Raw genomic sequence first — 21,797 nt, 5'->3', positions numbered from 1 at the left:
AGTCAGGACTGGTGTGTCTGCTTAGATTTCACATTTCTGTAACAAAAAAGGTCCTCATGTACCCCCTGGCCAAATGAGTCCCTTTGTTCTTGGCTGAGACCAATTGGCTCCATAAGAGCAAATTAATTGTGAACTGATAATTTTTCGTGATGTTTGGGAGTTAATTGGATGGGAGTTTTAATATAAACCGTGATGTAGTTATGGAAGCAAAGCCTGTTCTTGGCTGGCATCAGCAGCACGCTGCTGCTGTTGATGTCCCTCATTCCAGAGGTTCCCACTGCAGTGAGCTGCCATGCTGCAGCTAAGTAACCTTTACATTGGAGAAAGTGATTCAGCAGTGCAAACAAATGCACTGAGGTAGTCCCAGGGTTAAATAACAGATGGCAGAAACAGTTTTTCTTGAGTGTGCTCAGAGTGTTGACCATCGTGGTTTGGGGGAAATTGTGCCTGCCAGAGAAAGACCCGTGTGCTGAAAAGCCATGTTTTTCTCCATGGTGTTTTCTATTGAAGTCAAACTATTTTGCAGGGAGACCTGCCAGAAAAGCTTAGCTCGTGGGTTTAGTCCAAATTAGGATGAATTTTCATGGGACCAGATGCAGAGCTGAATGGGGCCTCGTGTCTAATCATCCACTGATGTGTGCATCTGCCTGCTTCTAACCTGGCCTGTGAGCTCCTCCTGTGTGAACGGTGCTGCCAGTACCAATGCACTGGGCTGCACCTATTTAACAGTGCTTTTCCTCTTGGCTGTGGCTCAGGAGTTGGCAGTCTGGCTTCTCTCCATCTTGCTTTGGGTGTAGAGCTGGGCACTTTCCATTCTTGGCTGGCAGTTGGGATGTTTGGCAGAGATCTCTGATCTGAGTAAATATGTGTGAGGGCATCTCTTCACTGCAGAGCTGTATGGCATTGCCTTCCCTAATCAATAATGAAAGAAAGATTCTAGGACGTGTGTAAATGTGTTGGGGGTCAGAAGGTGGAGGATGTTGTTGTCATGAGCTGAGAAAGATGTCAGGGTTTTTGTGCATACTTTTCAAAGGCTGAGTTAAAGCCATAAGTCACTGGGGAGATACCCTAGTAAAACAGCTCTGTCTGTATACACAAAATTTCCAGCTCCTAGTCCATGCAGGTAGTGTTCGATGAACTGGTGATGAAAAGGAATTAGTTGGCTGGTAATTCATCTAAAAGATTGGCAGAGGATTTTACAGGCTTACACCAGAGCTGGCTGGAGACAATAATCTCTTTTCTTGAAGAATGCCGAGGTCCTGACGCCCAGCTCGTTGGAATGAAACCTGAATGCTTTTTAATTCTCTGTGAGAGATTTTTTCTTTCCCCTCTTTGGTTTTTGTTTTTGGGGAGGAACAAAATGTTTCATTGTGATTTTGTCAATTATTTTGATATAATGGATTAAAAGAGTAAATGTCTTCCAAATCCCAAAGCCTTTTAAAAGAATTCCATTCAAAACACATCAGAGCTGTTTTCTTCCCTGAATTTTTGCTAAAATTTAATTTTAACTGAAAGTTTACACACTTTGATGGCAGCATTACTTCCCTTGTAGTAGTGATGTGCAGTGGATAATAATTGCAGACAGGATTTTTTTGGGTCTGGTTATATTTTATGCTGTCTTGGAGGAGAAAGGGTTTGGGGGGTGGTTTGTATCCATTTGGCAGCCTCATACTGTGCCAAAGCAATGTAAAAAGGCCTCAGAGTGAATAAGGAACAAGAGAAGTATTTGGTTTTTAACTGCTCCTGGATGAGAGAGCAGGATTCATCCATGCCTTACTGTAATTTTACAATTCCATTGCAAACTGTAATAGTACAGCAAGGGAAGAAAGACGAGGTTAGTACAGTGCAACAGAGCAGGCTTTGGAGGGGAGATGTTTTCCTGGCTCCAGGTTCTTGGGTCCGAGCCTCCTGAAGTGACTGGAAGAAGCAGAGGCTTAAATGGCAGCTATTGAGCTGCCCAGAAGCTCATGTGGATTCTGTATCATCTCTCCTTTCTCTCTTTCCAGTCAGGCAGAAATGAGATTTCTTGCCACCCACAGAAGCTGCAATGACTGGTCTGTCATCCATGGCCAGCATTGAAGCTCAGCAGAATCCTGACATGCACGTGGGGACCTTGTTGGCTCTGGTCAATGTTTGCTGACCTCCCCCTTAGAGCTAGAAAGGTGTACTGTTGTTTGAGAAATTGCAGCTTCATTTGAACTGAACTAATTTAACCTGGGATTATCAACTATTAGCTGTTGGATGTTGTTTTGCAATTCCACAAATTTTAAGAGTGTTTTATGTTCAGGGACAGGGATTAGACCTCTCTGTAATCTCCAGTGCCCAGGAGATACAAATCTATGAGGAAGAGTGTGGGAAAGCACCCTTGGTACCTTGGGCATGAGAGAGTGTGGCCCACTGGAACAAAATACTTCACTAGGAAACTGAAAGACCCTAGAGTGCTCCGTTCTGGGTTGGCTGCCAGCCTGCAAAGTGCCTTTCAATAACTTGCTTTTATGGCTTTGTTTACCCTAAATGTGTGATGAGGAAGATACTATGATAGGTGTTCTTATTGAGGAATAGCCGTCTGTATTTGCTGTCAGTTCTATTTTCAAGAGTAGCACTAATTATAGACATTATTCTTTCAAAGATGTGATTTGGTACCATGAATTTGGAGGGTTAGCTTATTGCTGAAACTGTTTTGGTTTTCATGCACTCCTGGGCCCTGGGATGTTTTATAGAAGGATGTCGCTGGTGGACACTAGAGGGCTTGCTAGCATCCCTCCCTCTGCTCCCACCCGGGCGCAGCAGGAAGGTTCAGCTGAGTAAATTGGAAGCCTTCACTCGGGGTCTTACAACTGGATTTAAGTTTTGAGGATGGGGGAAACTGAGCAACATGGGGGAAAGGAATTATTTTATGCTCCATTTTCAAAGTTCCATCGGCTCCAGGAGGATGATAGCACTTACTCTGCCTTATGAGAATGACCTTTTCAGGTGCATTTTCAACCAGGTAAAAGTTGCCAGTGGGAGCACTGCGAGGACATGCTGTGTTTCAGTTAACTACAGGCATTTCAGCATTTAGTTGTGGGTGATGTGTGTAACTTTGCAGTACATGGAGGTATGAGGACCATAGGAGAGATAGGCTCTGGATTCAGGTGTTGTGAATTGCTGTCTAGACACCTCCAGCAACCTCCACTGCCTATAGGGAATCTGGCTTAACACTTATCAGTGTGACAGTTGCCATGTGTTTTCCCAGATCTGGGAACATCTGACTTGTCACAGCACTTTGCTCAAGATGAACACAGCTCTATGTGAGTGCACTCACCTTGAGAGCTTGCAGTGTATGCAGCCAGGCTCATCCTGGCACCACTGTCACCTATTGCTCTGCTTTACCTGCTATTTAAGCTGCAACTTAAGAGTGTTTGACTGGTTGAAAACCTATTATATTACCGGGTTTCCCCTTCAGCTTGTGCTAACAAACCTTCGATCACAGTGCCGGGCAATAAGAGGCAGAAAGGCTCTTATTAATGAATGTGCTGCTTTACCAGCCTTGCAGCAATGGGTTAAGCAGCACCATCCCTGTAGATGGTCACTCACTTAACTTATTTTGAAATGACCTGCTAGGATTTCTCCCTCTCCTCCCTCCCCTTCCTCTTCTCTCTCTCCCTTTCTTTCTCTTTATTCTTTCCTTCAGGTCTCTTGATTTCATGCTGGCTTTCTAAATTGAGGATAAAGTTAATTCAGTGCACAATGCCACAGCTGGAATGAAATATGGCCAGTTGCCCGTGTGGAGGGGAGGGCCCCTTGCTGGCCAGGGGTGGCTTGTTGCATCTCCTAAGGCCATTACGGGCTGTCACTGATTTATTGATAGTGCTTCTAGCAATAAAGCAAGAAGTTAACTAATTATGAACATATGGTTCAGCTCACGCTTGACTCAGCAGCCACCTTGTTAGCCTGGAGCTGCCTAGGTGTTCAGAAGGAGGAGAGGAGGGAAGTTTTGGGTGGAAGGTGTAGTCCAAAGTCCCACTGACAAGCCAGAGGGAGACTTGATTGATCTTAATCTATTCTTTTTGTTAGGAGGCAGCATGCTGCTATCAGGAACAGCTTGGTAATAACAGATTTGGGGCCTCTAAGTCCTTGTGGTTATAGCCAGCATGTGACACTCGGTCAGCTCCTTGCGTGCTCTCTACTTAATTGGTCTCAATGGTGGGGTCTGAAATGAGACGGTAGTTCAAGGTGCAACACATGCTGTACCTGAAAGTGCAGCCTGGGAGCTGCTGCACAGATGTCAGCTTTTTACCAGTGGGCTTAGCACTGGGGACCCGGAGGGTCCTCACAGAAAGGGACAAGAGGCTCTGAGAGGACCCTGCCGATTTTCAGTGCTTAATATGGTATTAATTAGAGGACAACTTTAGAGAGGAGGAGTGTGACTGGTAGAGGAACAAGAAGGGAGGTGCAAAGAACTTGTTAGGAAGTTAATCAAGGTGGATTGCAATTTTGCCTGCATTGAGTGGTCAGCATGCATAGTCTGGACACAGGAGAGTCTTTAATGGGAATTGATACCAGCCAGAGGGGGGAGGAGGGTGTCTCTCTCCGTCCATCTGTTGGTCTTTCACAAGTGAATTGGTCTATGCCACAGGATTCAGAGCAGTGTAGTTAGAGACTGGTTTCTTGTGGGTGTACATGGTCTGCAGAAAGAGTGAGCTTATTTCTGCCCAAACTTTTAAAACAATTTTAAGGTTCTTAGACTTCACTTAACTACAAATGCTGAGTGTAGAAAGAAAACAGTTTTAATAACAGGCATCAAAAAGAACTCCAGGGATTAGTGATTTGACACAGCCAATAATTTGATTATTTTATGACTGCCTGGACAAAAGCAAAAGTGGGCAGAGAGGGTTATCTGTGTGCTGGGGTGCGTTAGCAAGACCACAATCAGCAGGCTGAGGAAGATGGTTGCTGACCTCTACTAGGCACTGGTGAAACTGCATATGAATTCATCTGGTTTTGGTCTTCACAATGCAAGAAAGTTGTTGTCAAACTGGAAAATCAAACAAGAGGGCCAGTAAGCTGGTCAGGAAGCTGGAGAATGTGAGATGAGGGAGCTGGGCTTGCTTAGCTTGGAGAAGAGGGCTAAATGAGTCTGATGACAGTCTTCTGCTGCTATGGGGGTATATAGAGAAGACAGAGACCACCTCAGACATGCACAGTGAAAGCACTCAAAAGCTGGGAGAAGTTATATTTCAATTAGATATGAGAGGAAGGAAAAAAACAAGCAAAAATCCAGACATGATAAGCTTGAGAGATCATGAAATTACCATTTCTGTGGTTTTTTAATAAAAAAAACTTGCCTGGGCCAGGTCCTGAGCAGTGTGATCAAAATTTGGAAAGAACTTGTAATTTTCCTCTGACCAGGCTGCAGCTGGAGCACAGCCCAGGGCCTGGGACAGAGGCACATGGCTCACATTCTGTTGTGTGCTGCTGTACTGCCTGGTTTGTGGCTCTGGTGTTACACCACGATGTTCATGGCAATTATCATTGTTGCTTCTATAATGTGATGATTTAGGGCAGTTAATTAATGAGTAAAATTGATCTGTACACAATAATTTGGAATGTAATTCACCCAGATAGAGCAATAGCTTTTCTTAGCAGAGGCTGTCCTTTCAGCTGTGATTAGCTGGTTAGAGCTGAAATTATTTTTGAGGCTAAGTGCCTGTCCCTCATCTATTTCTTATCTGCTGTGTGAGGATGCTGCAGGTGAGTTGAGGACCAGAATGTAAGCAGTCCCTGTGAGATCTCATATTGCTGCTGAAGATGGTTTGAGTTCATTGCTCAAATGGTTGAGCTGCACTGCTGCAAGTTGGAAGCACTGATGTCAGTTGTACTACAGGTACAGGCTATTGACATGTTCATCTCTATTCAACAGGCAACTAGAGGAGGTGAAGGGGTAAATTCTCAGGCTATTAAATCTGGTCTTACAGTGTATTTCTGGCCAAAGCCTTGCTTTGTGTTTGTGAGGACCTTCTCTGGCTGAAATCTTTGCCTGCTGTGTAACCAAATAGGAATAGTTACATTAAAGAAAAAGTGCAGAAACTAAATGTTCAGCTTTTAACTTTGAATAAATTCTTATTTGTGTCACTCTAATAGTGTGAGAGGGAGAAATCTGAGAGAATGGGCACTTAATCCCAGCATAACACTTTATAAGTATGTCTGCATGGTGCAAAACATTTTTGGAGGAAAGAAGAATCAGGACTTGGTGTTTCCCTAGCTCTCTGGGATCATCTCTGCTGTGTTTCTTACCCAGAGATGCAGTGTATTTCAGTGGAGACCTTCTCGAGGTAATGTTGTCATTCCTCCCTGCAAAAATCAGACACTGCCTTGGTTTGTTGCAAGTGCAGTTTATTTAAAAAGATGAGACTGTGGTTATGAAAAATTCAGCTGAATTTGGCTCAGATTTGAAAGTGACTGGATCAGTTTGTTGTTTTGTACCTAACTCAAAAAGGGAGCTGGGGGCAAAAACACAGTAAATACTCAGAAACATGTGAATTGGAAGTCTAATTTCAGACTTACTGCAAGGGAGATGTCCTAGCTACAAAGTTAAGAGAAGCTCTTCTGACTTAAGTTTGAAGTTCTGTCAAGGAGGACCTGTAACTTAGTAGGAGCAGTTATTTGGATTAGCTAGTGCCAAATGGAAATTAGGTAGCAATGATCATAGTTTTCTGGGCACCTTTTTTTCTCTGGAGTTGGCCAAAGAGGGGAAAAAAAATCTAAGCAGAACTCCCAGTGCCAATGAATGAGACCAACACATACAGATCAAAGGCAGAGGCATTCTGCAGTGAGTCCCTGCAAATTGAAAATCTCTGTTCTCTGCAAGGAACATCGTGTTCCTGCTCGAGTGTGTGTGGGACTTGGAGCTTCTTTGCTATGTGTTGGTAAAATGACTTTTTCCCTGGTGCAGGAGTTGCAACACCTGTGGTTTTCTACTCAAAACTTACTTCTTCACCAGAGAGACCTTTACATCACCCTAAAATGGACTCTTTAGGTGCTTTCCCATATAGAATTCAGTGATATTTCCCCATTGGCTGATTTCTTTTGGCTTCCCAGCTGCAGCTGGGGATCGGAGTCCTGATGCTCCTGTTTCAGTACCAGCTGCTGCTCCCTTTCCTGCCCAATGCAGCTGTGGCCATTAGGGTGACCTGCATCCTGCTGCACGCAATATGCCCGATCTTTACCCTACAAAGGTATTGTTTAAAGGGCTCTGAGCATTTTGAGCAAACTGGCCTGGCAGGGGGACTTTCAGCTTCCCCTCCTTTATGGGCACAGCAGCCTGTGTTTGTAAACAGAGCCTTGGAGGAGTAGTGGGAGCCATGGAGGACTGTCGGCTGGTTAATTGGATGTCAGCTCCCTGCCGGGGACAGGGCTAATGAGTCATCCTGTGGAAAGAGAATGGCCTTGAGAGAAAGGCAAGGAGCTGGACAGCAATAATCACATCGACAGAGGAGCCCGGAGCCTGCCTGTTGGGATGAAGGCAGAGCAGCATTTGGGGACGCAGGGCTTCCCTGTTAGGATTTCGTTAAACAGAGATTAAGCAGCCTCTGAAAATGTAAGGTTGAGATATTATTGGAGCATGTGTTTAAACAAGTGCTTGTGTGCATAGGCAGTGATCTGATATGCAATATTAACACTTTCAATTTATAGGTTTTATTGGCCTTTTTTTTTTTTTTAAATACCTAAGGAAAGAAATAAAAAGAATATATTAATGAGAGTTTAATGCAGGAAATGTTGATAGAATCATGCAAGGAACAATGCAGTCACTTCTTCAAATTAGGAAGTTTATTTTTTCTTTGGAAAACATAAGTCAAAGATCCTTTTTGCTGAAAACTGTCTTCTAAAACAGTGGGTTTTTTTCTCATGAGAGCCTATTGTTTAAAAAAGTGAAGTTTTTTTTAAAATTAGCATTGTGTTCATAAGTTCACTTTATTCCAAAGAATATTAAGATTTGAAAATATTTATCAGTGTAGTTACGTGAATAAATAGAGGGATTTTATTCCTCTCTTTCAAGAGAGGAAACACAAATGAGAAAGATTGGATATTGGTATTAATTTCTAAAATATAGGTGTATATTCCCATTTAAAACTATTTTTGCCAAAGAAAAAGCTAATAAGAGAGAAACACAAACAAAGGCAATATAAAGGTTAAAAGAATTTTTTAAAAGATGTCTGTAAGAAATCCTGCTAAGTCCTTATATCTCTTGGTATGCTCTATAATGAGCTGCCCTTTAGCTAAGCTGTGCCTGATGGGTATTTATCTAGCCAGCTCCTAAAACCAGAGAAGAATGGAATATCTCTTACCAACCAATTCCAGCATGCCACTCTTACAGTTCTTACTGCAGAGATTTTCATTGATTTTGAATCTGTGGTAACTTAAGTTTATTGCTTCATGTCCTGCACTTCTTGAGCATAAAATAAATTCACTTGCCTCTAACAGCAGCTTTTTCTCTATTTGATACCTTTCTTAAATCTTCTTCAGAGGAAACACCCCATTTTCTTCTTCTTTCATGGTATTCAAATCACTAATTGTTCTAGTGTCTATTTGCTATTTATTATTTGCTGAACAACCGAGAGAAGATGAGGGAGGAGGAAAGTTAAAACTGGACCCTGCTGCAAAGACGGTTTGTTACCCAGGAGAACTTTTGCAGGTAAGGAACCACCTGGTAATTGGAGTGTCAGGGGAATGGAGTCAGTGCTGGATATAACCAAGCCACGATTGTCATCCTGAAGTCTGAACACATCTCAGCTGTGAGTGGCCCACCCTTATCCTGTCTTCTGTGGCACTGAGCTCCCTGATCCTCGTGCAGCTCATGGCAGGAGCACCAGGAAGATCTGAATGCCTCAATGCCCCTTAGTCATTCAAAAAGGGACATTCATGGGGCTGACAGCCAGCAGAGTGAAGGAGGAATTGGCTTCCATCCCAATTTATACAGCATTCTGGTTTTTATCAGGGCTTCTCTGAGATTTTCTTTATAGACAAAAAAGCAAATGGACAAAGCAGTGTTTCCCTTGATCTGCATTCATCTGTAGAGTTCAGACCTGATCTGAAATGGTTGGGGAAAAAATTCGTTTCATTCCTAAAATTGCTTAAATATTGCACAGTGGCCTGGAATTGGGACCTTCATGGATAGGGAAACTCTTCTTTTGAAGGCTGTGGACCCCTTGCTAGTGGTGACATTCACAGGAACTCCTTTTTGCCCTGGACTCATACTTGTACCTTCTAAAAGGGTGGCTATTTTAGAGGTAAAGGTTTCTAATGAGCTGAGGTGTGCAAGAAAAAAAACAACCAACTTGCAGAGAGCTGAAGGGACAGTGTGGGTCCAGTTACCTAAGGGAGGATGAAGTGCTGTGTCACCTCCCTCCACATGGACAGCATGGCACATTTACCTGCCTGCTGCTTATGCTAGATCTGATCTGTGGAATAAAATCAAAAGGCTGTCAACCCTGCACCAAATTAAAAGAGAATCATGAGAATTAACGTGCTTTATAAATGCGGGTTAAGCACACTATAAGCACATTGTAATTGTAGTCAGCTGCCTGGCTACTGCAGTCCAGTAGCACTGGGCTTAGGAATTGACTATACAATTAATAGGAGCTTATATTAAAGGCATTAGTAGAGTTACAAAAGCTTTGTAACAAGTGTGACCCAGCCTTGGACAGAGACAATGAGGGTTTGTGTACTATAATTAGCACACACGAAACCTCCCCATTAACTTGACAGTTTTCCATTTGCTTTTTAAAGAACTGAGCAGTGCAAAGTACCCTCAGCCCATCAGAGATAGGAGCTGTGCACTCAGTATGGAAGTATTTGAGATCTCAGTGTTGTCTTTCTTGGTCAGTACCAGCTGGTCAGCTGAGATACTTGATGAAATAACTTATATACAAGGTCAAACTCTGCCCCCACACTGCCTGAGTGCCAGGACCAGCAGGTAGCTGCTACCAGCCCTCTGAAGATATGAACCTCCTTTTCTCTTCCTTGCTCACCTGAAACAAGTGGTTCTCAGTGCAGAGAAATATTCTGACCTGTTGCAGGGCCTGATGGTTAAGGGAAAGAAGCAAATGCAGGAGGGAAGGAATTTTTTCATATATGAACTAAGGTATTAGAAGAAATCTCACTTTGATTTCAAGACCAATCCCTCAGTATTTGTGATCTGTGACAGCTGAAATCTTTGAGGTCACACTGCAGAAAGATTTTGGAAATTAAATGTAACAGCTAGAGAGTTGTCTGTAGGAACAGATTTATGTACAATATCTGAACCTGAAGAAAGACAGAAAAACTGAACTTGAGGACTAATGGAAAAACCCTTTTGAGGCAAAGAATACTCAGCAGCAGTTTATTTGCTTTGAATATGATAAGCATTCAGATGATGCTTAACACTGAGTCTTTTTGGATGATTATCTGCGTGACCAAAGTGGAGTCTGATGGTTAAGGAAGAGGAAAATGATTTGTGTTCACCTTCAGCTCGTGAAAATGGACTAAATTAACTCCAGAGATACTCTGCTCATGACACCTGCACCCCTAGTGCTGCTGATGTTTGGGACAGGGCTGGCAGTGTGTGCAGAGCTGTGCCAGTGAAGGACATGGGATTGCCCTGCAGTTACTGAGGTTTGAGGAATACTCAGATCTACTCCATTCATCCACTGAAGATTGATTTATTCTCTTATATTTCTCTAGAATCTGTGATATGATTCTTTCACACGAAGCAAGACTTCACCTCTTGAGAGGAGTGGTGGATGAGATCAAGTTAAATCCATGGCAGGGTCTTTCTGTGCTGGGACAAGCACCTCTGGAACTTGGTAGGCAGATACAGAGGTGATCCGAAGAGCAGCATGCAGTGCTTCTGCCCAGCCATTGTCTCTCCTTTCCTCCTATTTGCTGGATGTAAAATATTGTCAATTTCTCACTAAAGGTCTTTCATGGGAGAAGCTCTTTTAAGATTTTTTTCACACTTAAGTTGACCTGTTCTTCGCTTTAAGATTTAGTTTATGCCTAATGCCTCTCCAAAGCTCATCTGTATTCCCAGGAGAAACTCCTTATCATTTTTGCTGTCATTCTACAGTTTTGGGGAATGTTTTTTTGTCAAAACTTTCCTGCTGCCTTTGTACGTGGACCTGAATAGCATTCTAGTGCTCACCCGAGGCAAACTGCAGCCTTTCCTATTTAAAAAAGCAATTTTCTTTTTCACTCACTTTTCAACATTTTGCCACTTTCAGAAAAAATTTGTTTCCAAGTGGCCTCAAAGAATATCAGTCATTGCATAAAAATAATTCCATATTGCTTGCTGTCTCTTCTCTTAACTATGCAGTCTGTGCTGGGGATTTTTATAAAGCACACATTGCTGGTGGGCTCTGGCTTTCCTGTTGTGCACTAATATGTAATGCAAATGACATCTGTCATGTTTGATTTGTTCTGGTGCTTAAGTTTGGGGAAGAATAGCTCTCACTTGTGACGGGAAGTTTTGAGTCTCTCCCTCTGAGTTGAACTGTCTTGCAATTTGTTATGGTCAGTATAGAGGGCTGCTCTTTGCTGAGGCTAAAATAAAGTCCTAGTAGTGCACTGATCACTAGTAGTAAATACAAAGATAATGTTCTAGAAGTTCCTGAGCTGGAAATTCCTCACAAGTAGAAGAGTATATGGCTGAAGCAGTGCCCTGCTCTTGCATTCTTTCCTGGACAGCCTCCACTAGCCACAGCAGAAAACAAGTTGTAGAGCTACATGGTTCATTGGTGCTGTTAAATATGCATTTTCATGAAGATTATTTGATTATTTTTTACCCCTTCTCCTCAAAATGAGGGCAGATTACCCAGCTGTCCAGTGTCATGTTGCTTAAATTGTCCAATATGAACCATATCTTATCCTAAAGAAATGGTACATACTGGCAATAGCTGGAGGGTTAATGTTATCTGGGGTTATGCTAATGATGAGTTAAAAAAAGATGGTTGGAAATAAAGTGTTCCAGCCTAGACAATTGTTTGCTGTCCTGTTGTTGTCTTGAATGCTGAAAAAGCTTAGAGCATCAAAATTCTTATTGAGTGACATTTTAAAAATAAGATTAAAAATTTAATTAGATTTCCTACTTCTTTTGGTCTAACCTGCAGACCTCTTCCATGTTGCCTCAGGCTGCATCCCTCAGTGCCACCTGGTTCTTGGTTTTCTGTCATGTTGCTCCCTGCCTAGTGTCACAGTCACTTGGAGTGCAAAGGCTTTGTCCTGTGCTGTTCTTATGATTTGAGGCTTGCCTCATGACTTTTTCCTTTAAAAAAAAATTATTTCCTTGCCTGAACAATTCAGTTTCTGCTAATTCTGTCTTTTGTTCTTTGATGTTGACATAATTAATAATTCTATAAAGCTGTGTGGCAGATGGTTTGCATGAAGCATAAGCAAATAACTTATTCTTGTTTTCTTAGAAAGGTAGGGGAAGCAATATTTGTCTAGATACACTCTGGTGTGTCTGCACTTTATCTTTGAGCAGAGTTTACGTTTTTTACATGCATGTATGGACACAGGAGTACACACCCAATCTGCTTTATCACACCCTTGTCTGCACTCCTGTTGTGTGCCCTGAGTCCAGATAGATTTCATACACATGGCCTGACCGTCTGATCGTTGCTATTACGCTTCAGAGTATGTTTTCAAAAATAATTTCCTGCCACATTCCTGACTGTATTTGTAGGCTGAGTTTATCCTCTTCCCTGCTGCTCCATGATCTGCCCCTAGGTTACTAACAACCCCAACAGACAGCCTGGCTCATGCGACCTGCTGCTTAGACACAGATTAACTCCCCACAGCCATATGGGCTACCAACTTCACAAATTCCTCTCCTTTTGCTTTCTGCTCTCAGTAAAGTTAATGGACAGTTTGCTGGTAAAGAAAACATGAAACAAAACCCCAAACCTGTGACATAATCACCTGGCTTTAACACAGCTGGCCCCTCCATCTGCCTTTACACTGGGATCTGTGCATATAAAGCAGAATCTAGTGCTGTACAAGATGCAGGTTCATCCTGGTGGCTTTCCCTTATGGCACAGGTACTTGCTTACAATACAATGGGATTAGACATAGGCTCTATGCTTATACTGCACACACATAGCCATATATAATTGTATGTTTTTAAAAAGATCCCTTTGTTTTGGTGGGCTTTAGTAGCGGCTCTTGTGGTTTTCTTAAATGTTATTAGACTGGCAGACCACATTTCAAGGTGATTTCTCCACTGATTTTGCATTATACGTATTTGGGGGAGGAGTGCATGAAAGGCTAGAAACACAGAGATTTTATCAGAAAACCAAACCCTTCAATGTCAAGTGCTGACTTGAGGATGCCCTTTCTAGATATTATTTCCTGCCTGGGTCTTAGATGTAGGGTGCCAGGATACTCAGGAATTACTGGGCTGAGTCTTGTAAGTGCTCAAGGCCAGCATTAGCAATTGTCAGATGGTGCATTTCACTTGTCTAATGCTTTGGTTCCTGCCTCAAGCTGTAGCTGCTACTTCAGAAACAAGTAACATAACATTGAAGCCAGAATCCATGCTTTCAAACAAGTGGGATTTATAAGTGATTTTTGACAAGTGCTAATTATTCTGAAGGAGTATATGCAATTTTATATGCTATGTTTTGTAAATGGAATTGCTTTAATTTATCTGTACAATCAGATTAAAGTTTTTCTCCTGATTTTGTTCAAGTTGGTAACAGAGAAATGAGATGAAAGGGATGAGCTGCTTTACATGTAGATTCATTGATTAATTCTGCTGGAAGTGTTACCTGAATAAAGACAGGTAGAGCTATCCTTTGTTACTGGGATGCTGGGGAGCTAAATATCTGGGAAAACCTATCCTCACTTGCAGGTTCTGTGACCACAATGTGTCATTCCTTGCAGCTGGATGGATTTAACTGTGACTGACCAGAAGGATCCTGGCTTTTCTCCCTCTGTACTTAATGGTGAAAACCCCTTATTTTCATCTCAAAACGAAATTAAAGATTTGTGATATTATTTGAAATGGCTGTGACTGTCCTCTGACCTGCCTGTTTTGAGCCAAATGGATCTCAGCTCCTTGGATCTGGATGGCTATTGAGGCTGTCTCAGAAGCCAGCCTGAGGCCATGACAGGTTGGGAAAGAGAAGTTACAAGGGTTTGTCTTTAGTCTTTTGGATTTTGGGATTTATATTTAGTTCTAAGGTTTGAAATACCCCTTCAGCAATGAGGGAAGTCCAAGGTGGTGTGGGTCTCCAAGTCCAACCTGTGGTGTGGCTCTGCAGCCAGAGCAGAGCACCCAGAGCTGGCCAAGAGCAGTAACTCCTTTGGTTATTCCCCAACATGAGCAGTGCATGATGAGAAGGGGGTTGTTGCTGTTTGCTGTGCTCTGCAGGGTTTATCTGCACCCTTAGCTGACTGATGGCAGGGTCAGAGGAGTAGACACCATGTACAGTTATAAGGTCTTTTCCTCTCTGATAATACCCATTCAGCTTGAGTCCTCTGTCCCATCCTTGTATAATGAAAATTTCTCAGCAGGGTAGTGATTTTTGCTGTGGCCCTAGGTTCTTGGGAGGAGGGGCAAAGGGGGAGGGAGAGATTTCTATATCAGCAAATACCTTGGAGGTGGATGCAGGATATTTAGGGAGCACGTGCAAGCCGCCATGTGAGCAACAGGGAACCAAAGTCTTAATGAAAGCCTTTGACAGGAGGGTCGGGCTGGCTGCCGTGGTTGCTGGCGCTTAGCTCCGGTGCAGACGCCAGCCAGGCCCTGCTGACATAATCCTCTTAGGGAAAGAAAGAGTGGAAACCGTTTCCATTTGCTCCATGGTCTGTTGGGATGCAGTGTTCAGTGTGTTCAAGTCTACATTTCTCCCTGTCCTCTGTCTCTGGGGCACAGCAGGATAGCTTAGGACAGGAGAAGCACTACAAGTCAAATGGACCTAGATGGATTTGGGATGGAGAGCAGCAGGAATAGGTTTGCCTCCCAGGAATCGCTTTGGGCATGGACTGGCATTCCTTACAGCCTGCATTGCTTTCTCTGTGCTTTATTCCTGCTGTCTTTCTTCTCCAATGCTGGACCACACTGCTTTTCTCTTGATATGGTTGCCTCCTTAAAGATCTTGTGTAGAGTCACTCTGCTTCCCACAAGCTGTCTTCTAAAATTTTGATTATGGTTTTGTACCTCTTGAGACTAAACAGATGCTGAGATCAATATTCCAGGATACTTCCTTTCTGGTCCCCAAATTCCAACTCCAACCACCTGTTTTTTAATGTAGGGAAGAAAGTTCTGATCTAGGTCTGAGTTTTGCTAATCACAATCTGAAACAAGTTGTCTCTGCTTTTTTAAAGAAGGAATTACAAAACCAGATTTGCCACGACATCTGGAGAACCTGAGCAGAGCTTCTCTCTGACTGTTGTCAAAGAGGCCTGGAGTTGATGTTTGGTGCCTCAAAACTCTCTCAAAGGAAAGTATAATACCCCAAACCCATGGGGAAGGGTTTTTCATCCTCAGTCTAAAAGGACTGATCCTTACATATTCAGAGAAAGAATCAAACCGTTACATCCTGGGTTTGTTTCCATTCGTGATTTTTATTTTGATTTTTAAATGCTTTTTCCTAGTCTTTGACACTTTGTAACATTAAATTAAAAGGTTTTTACATACCTAACATCTGTGGTGCTCTGTCCTCTTGCCATTCTGGAAGAAGCTGGTCTTAGTCATGTGAGTTTTGGTCTTTGTACTGGTCAGGTCAGGTAGAGGAGCAGCATGTTTATTTCAATATTAAGCTGTCAGCAGTTTATACCAATATATTGTAAGGAAAAAGAGGTTCCTGAACATTATTAAGTCTTTAGTTTGGGATTAGGAGGTTTTAAGACAGATTTAATTAAACAGAGCAGGGACACCTTTATGAACCTGAAGTTGGGGTTAATTCGCTCCCCTAATGAGCTCTATTTCTTGATTACACAAAGATGAAACAAATTCCATGTCCTACCTGGGGAGCCCTGGATGGGAATATGAACTTTCCTCTCCAGACAGTTCAGTGCCCTGTCAGTGAGGCCATGATTAATAACCATGTCAGGGGACTCTTAGAGCTGGAAAGAAATGAACTGGAGCCACGTCTGTGAGCCAGTGCCACACAGGGAGCTTTCATGGACATGGTGGTGCTGGCTGGACCTGATAAAAGAGACTCTTCAGGGTTGCAGCAAGATGGGGGAAGAGGAAAGTGGGATCCAGAAGTTGTCAGGAGGTCATGATTAATTGAACCAGAGATAGACAAATTTAAATAAGCACCTTTGTGCTTGGCATCTCTTGGACTGTGATGAGCTCCTTTTAAGTGAAGTGGTGCAATGGCTCAGATGTAATTGGAGCTTACCCCAATTGCCACCACCACGGTAACCAAGCACAAACAAATCCTTTTCAGAGCTGTCTTGAGTTTCTAATGGTTTTTCACTTCCCGCTTCTGCTGATTTTTGGCTCCCATGTCTCTGTGTTAAAGTGGCACAAGATTTGCAGAGGAGAACATTGTGACAGTCTGTGTTGCATCTGCAGAGCTTTTCATCTTTAAACCTGTATTCATACAGACATGGACCTGACATTGGTGAGTTTCATGCTAGATGCATAATTTAAAAAAATAGGCATGAGTTATTTTGTTAGGAGGAATGAATGAATCACTTATTAGGGGATATTGCAATGAGTTTTATTTTATAGAATCAAGTGTTTGCAGAGCTTGAAACTGAAAAGGGACTGCCTTGCCTCTGACACCATATAGCTCTGTCCAGTTCTCTTAGTTCTCTCTACACTGAGGTTGTGTATGTGGTTAAAACATCATCTCCCAAAAGGCATCTGCCCTGATTTTCAAGTACTAGAGGAGAGTGTCACTGTGTGAGGGACAGTGCCATTGTATGGGAAACAGTTCCAGTGTTTCACTGCTGGTGTTATTTGAAATCTTCCCCTTCTCTCCCTTGTGATAGTAGCTTCCAGCTATTGAATGAAAGATCCTGTATGTACCTGGAACTGGAAACATGCTCACATGTGGCTGTCACTCTCATGCTACTCTTCTCTTTAGCTGGACTAAACAGACAAAAAAGATGGCTCTCATTCCAAATACACCACAAGTGTTGGACAAGACCAGGGAAAAGCTGGTTCCCTGTTCTATGGTTTCATGTCTCTATCTAAAATGTACAACTGTCAGCTCTTTTAATAAAAAAATAGCTTCAAATCCTAGATTTTTTTTTTTGTTTGAACTTAAAACAGATGAACATGCAAACCAAGTTCCTGTATCCTTTGCAATTATTTTCTCATTTCTTATTCTAGGCATCTGTATAAATTTGATGGAAATTTTCCTGCTGTGGGCAATCACAGCTGAACACTGAGTCAAGGATAGAAATGAAGTCCATATTTTAAAAGTGTTATTTCAGAAGTCCTGTACAGTTAACACACTAAAAGCCTAACAGTCTTTTTTTTTTTTTTTTTTTCCCTGTCAGGCCACTTTATACACACAGTAGTTGGGGAAAAATTTAAGTCAGGGAACAGTCAGGATTTGGCTGTGTGTAGAATTCTGAATGCATCTTGGTGCAGACTTGATTTTCTCATTGGGTCTTTTTTTATTGTTCTGTACTGTTTCTGGAATGCCAAACAACGATGTTGTAGCACTGTTGACATGCAGATCTGGACTCTGGCCCTGCAGACAGCTAAGGAAGGGCAATAATGCCACCTTATGTCCTGATTTGTCACTGCTGAGCCAAGTACCCGCTTCAAGTCAAACACGTTCTGAGCCAGGAATGCCGTGTGTTGAGTCCTCCCTGCTTTCTGGAGTTAGTTCCACCAGGCCAGAAAGAACCTGAGATGAATCTGAAATTACTGGTGTTTTGGTAGAGAATTGTATCCTACTTCAGATGAGTTTGGGAGTGTGAAAGTGTGGGGGGAAAAAAAAGGCCCAAAGTGCTGACATCAAAACCTATGAACATAAAGCTGCAAGCTTTCAAACCTATAAATATTTACATGAAATGCTTCCTGAGTTAGTAATTTGCACTACTAATTGAAAATATTTTGAAAATAAATGATACTAAAATGGAATTGCATTGGAAATAGACATTTACAGGCAGTAGGATTCTATTTGCTTTTGACTGTTGAATTGTTTTCTACAAAAATTTGAATTTCTTAGAAAATGCAATTATCTGAAACTTCACAGGAATGTATTTTATAAAAACAGTTCAGGTAGTAGGAGCTAATTGAGCATGGCCACATTCAAAGTTATAGCTTAATAAGGTTGTCTGATTTTTGGTTTGTAGTCCTAGTCATTTGGAGTGGGGAAAGTGTGATTTAAGAATTAAGGAATACAGTGTTTTCACTGAATTTCTAGCTGACAATGATGTGGAAGGCAATCTGCTATTTTTCTCACGTATAGAGGACATAGTCCTGCCAAGTGGGTGTTGCTGAAGTCATTGGAACTTACTGCAATAAGTAGAAGTTGAATATGATGCTCTCAGGAAACAGATGGACAGATAAAGCTCCTTCAGGTATAAAGCAAGACTATTCTTCCCAATAAAGACTTTCTGCCCTCTGGTACAAATGTTTTCTCCATGTTATTAATTTTCTGTTGGGAAGTTGTTGTACTGCTCCAAACACAGGCACGCTCAGGGAATAGACAGATTTAGAACATAATGCAGTATGTCAGTAGAAGTACAAAGAGCCTAATACTGACAGGTGCCAGAAAGCCATGGCTACAATTTTGCCTGTGTGGGGCTTGCAGAAAGTCTGAATTTGATAAAATTCAATGGAAGTTTTGAAAGCAGGCATGTGATCACACTGGATCATGGCAGAAGAACTTCTGCAGGGTTGGTGATCTCCAGAAAGGAAAGATATTTCCTGCAAGGCAACAGGTTCAGCCTCACAGGGAACAGGTGTGTGCTTGGTTACCTGCGGCATGTGTTGACACCTTTAGGAATTTCCCACAGTAGATCTTATTAAAAATAAGTTGGAGAACTCAGAGCTCTAGTGGTCAAGTGAATGTTCTTGTGTGGGTCAGCATTCAGCTTGAATGATTCTCTGGAATTGGGAGTTTATACAGGACCCTTAATTCAGCAGAACTTCAGAGCAACCAAAGCTGTGCTTCCAGTTACAGGTGCCTGCTCTTCTTTTTCTCTTCCTGTTTTTCTGGGGGCTGCATACTTGATATCCCACATTCCATGGGGGAAACGGTCCTTTTCTGCAGAAATGGGCAGACAAAGAGTATTTAATTTCTCTCAGCCGAAAGAAAAACCCAAAAAAAAGCAACCACAAGCCAGGTTTTGATCTTCCTGTTACTACAGCATGGATTTGTTATTCTTCATACACAGATTGCATGGTAGGGGGTTGCTGTTGTCTAAGCAACTTCTTTGGGATGGAATCCTTTAGAAAGAAAGGAAAAGAATCCACTCACTCTCCTGCTTTTGTAATCTCATTCCAAGGTTTTGGCATCATCTCCCTGTGTATCTGTTGTGCAGTTTAGAGAACATTTTACTCTGCCTTTGCTATCTTTATGCCCTTATAGGTTCCTTTGTAGGTAACACCTCCTTCTTGGATCAAGTTCATTTCATTTGCTTTCCTCCTGAACCCTTATCTTCTTGGTTAAATAAAGTGCTGAAATAGTTGGCAGACTTTGAGCATCTTTAATTATCATTAGCAAATTGTTGAGAACACAGCAGACAATTGACAGTCTGGTCTTCAGAGTGCCATTAAAAGAGATTAGAAAAGACTGTTTGTGTGCGTTGTACAAATTTGTTTGTTTTCTAGCACTGAGAGTATAATGAAAATGTCCCAGCCAGACTTGGCTGTTGCCGTAGTACCAGTCAAAGCCTGGGACATACGAGTGAGGCATCGTTGTTCTGGGTTACCCAGGACCTCTGGGTTACTGAACCTGGCCCTTCTGAGCAGAAAGCTTGCAGGGCAAAATGAAATCCCAGTGCAGACTGACTGCCCTTCCCCTCCTCGGCTTGCTGAGGAATGTCTGTCTGCATGGCACTTGCAAGTGGATTATGAAGCCACTTTCATATAATGACATCACTTAATTTTATAAATTGGTACTGTACAGGGTGAATATCTCAAGCAGATAAACGTGTTATGTCCAGAAGAGATCAATAAAAATAGTTTAGTTAAGAAAAACAGGAAAAAAAAATTATCGTCTCTAACATTCTCAAGGGAAGTTTGAGTTGGAGGTAATGAGCACTCAGTTTGTTCTCTGATGTGGAGGTTAGGACTGTTTAAGTGTTTATTTTGTCTAATGTAAAAATACACTCTCATTTTACATGTGCAAGCACTCCTCTAAACATTTGGTGTCACTAATGCCTTATGCCTGAGGAGTTTCCCAGGATAAACCTCCAGTGTGTAGAGAGAATGTGGTGAAACAAGGGCCAGAAGGAGGAGGCTCTGGTGCTGGCCATAGGTCTCTTGGCTCAATTTAAATTGCTATAGAAAGTTTTCTTGGTTATGTGTGTCCAACAGGAGAGATGCTGGAAACAGCCTTCACACTTTGCAGAAATTCATCTGGCTTTCCCCTTTGCATTACCAATGTGTTTTTCACAATGAATTTGTCACTTCATTTCTGCAGTCACAGATGACTTTGAAATATTGAAGTGGAGCTTAACAAAATGTCTTGGATTTCTCACTTTCATCAAAATTCTGAGTGGTTGTATTTCAAATCAGTGATACTTTCTCTCAGGTTTCCTTGGAAATATGCAGACCTCTAGGAAACACTTGCAAATGTGCCAACTTCAAGCTTCTCATGAAATCTGGTGGGTTTGATGTGATTTCTCACACTGTTTTGCTGACAGATTCACAGTTGTCATGGTTGTGTGGATATCACTGTCCAAGCTCTGCACAGGTGGATATTGTAGTGTAAGGTGGAATTCAGGGGTGTCTGGAGAGGGTTTCCAGCTGCTCTGGTGGAATATGCTCTCTAGGATTTCTGATGCTGAGTTTTGCTCAGCTGAGCTGCTCAGTACATGTTACCATGGCTCATCCTTTGAGACAGCTTGGATATGCAGGAGAGATGGTTCTGATTTCCCCACCTGTGAAGTGTTAAACACTATTTTTAACAGAGAAGAGCTGAGAATTTTGCAGGCCCTACAAACCACCAAGTGATCATGTACATCACTGCCTGGTTTTTCACATAACTCCTGAAGGACCTTCCATGTTAGAGATTGGAGTCTCCTCACTAAAAAATGTTGTAGCAGCTAAAGTTTGGTTTGTGTTCAAGGGAAGACTGGAAAAGCTCAGAAAGGAGAAATCCAGCCAGGGTTACCAATCACTGAAAATGTCCCTCTGACTTGGGAAGTTCCTGGGCAGAAAATAGTTGGAGAGTGGAGGAATTTAAGGGAGTAGTATCACACATCTGTGTGCTCTGTCTAGCTACTGAGACCATTCTTGAGGCTGCTTGCTTAGGGAGATGTTTACTCTGATCCAATGCAGAAAACATTGTTTCTGTATAAAACTTCTTTCTATTAACATAATTTTCTCCTAACCTTATATTCCACTCTTAGTGAGTACTGAATTCTCGGATAATTTGGTTATGAATTGAGGTATTTCCATACAGAGCTGAATGAGCCCTTTGAAGCTGGAGACCACTGGGCATAGAAGGGAATATAGATTTGTTGCAAAGGTTTTACTTCCTTAAAATGTCCTGTACTACTGTAGAAAACAAAGTTTATACTTAGTGTCCCATGAATTGTGCCCCCTTTCCTATGTGGATGTTATGCTTTGGGCTCCAAGGGAAGTCCCTCTGTGAGTCTGACAGAAAAAGTTGACAAAGCTGCTGTCTGCAGCT

The 21,797-nt window shown here is 42.2% G+C and overlaps 1 protein-coding gene across 2 annotated transcripts in view; it reads left to right on the top strand.

The window, feature by feature from the left end:
- OSTN (osteocrin) overlaps positions 1 to 21,797 on the top strand; it is a 92,027-nt gene that overhangs the window by 5,379 nt on the left and 64,851 nt on the right. The window contains exon 1 of one of the 2 annotated variants that reach the window (XM_088170900.1): positions 16,414 to 16,592. The exons of the other annotated variant lie outside the window; for it this stretch is intronic. Coding sequence (XP_088027026.1) covers positions 16,578 to 16,592 — 15 coding nt within the window. The 5' untranslated portion in view covers positions 16,414 to 16,577. Of the gene's footprint in view, positions 1 to 16,413; positions 16,593 to 21,797 lie in introns of those variants that run through there. 2 annotated transcript variants of the gene reach the window in all.

This window comes from Sturnus vulgaris, chromosome 10, assembly GCF_052056855.1.
Source record: "Sturnus vulgaris isolate bStuVul1 chromosome 10, bStuVul1.hap1, whole genome shotgun sequence".
Taxonomy (NCBI): Eukaryota; Metazoa; Chordata; class Aves; order Passeriformes; family Sturnidae; genus Sturnus; species Sturnus vulgaris.
The sequence above is the reverse complement of the archived record's forward strand: the minus strand, read 5'-3'. Positions and strand labels throughout refer to the sequence as shown.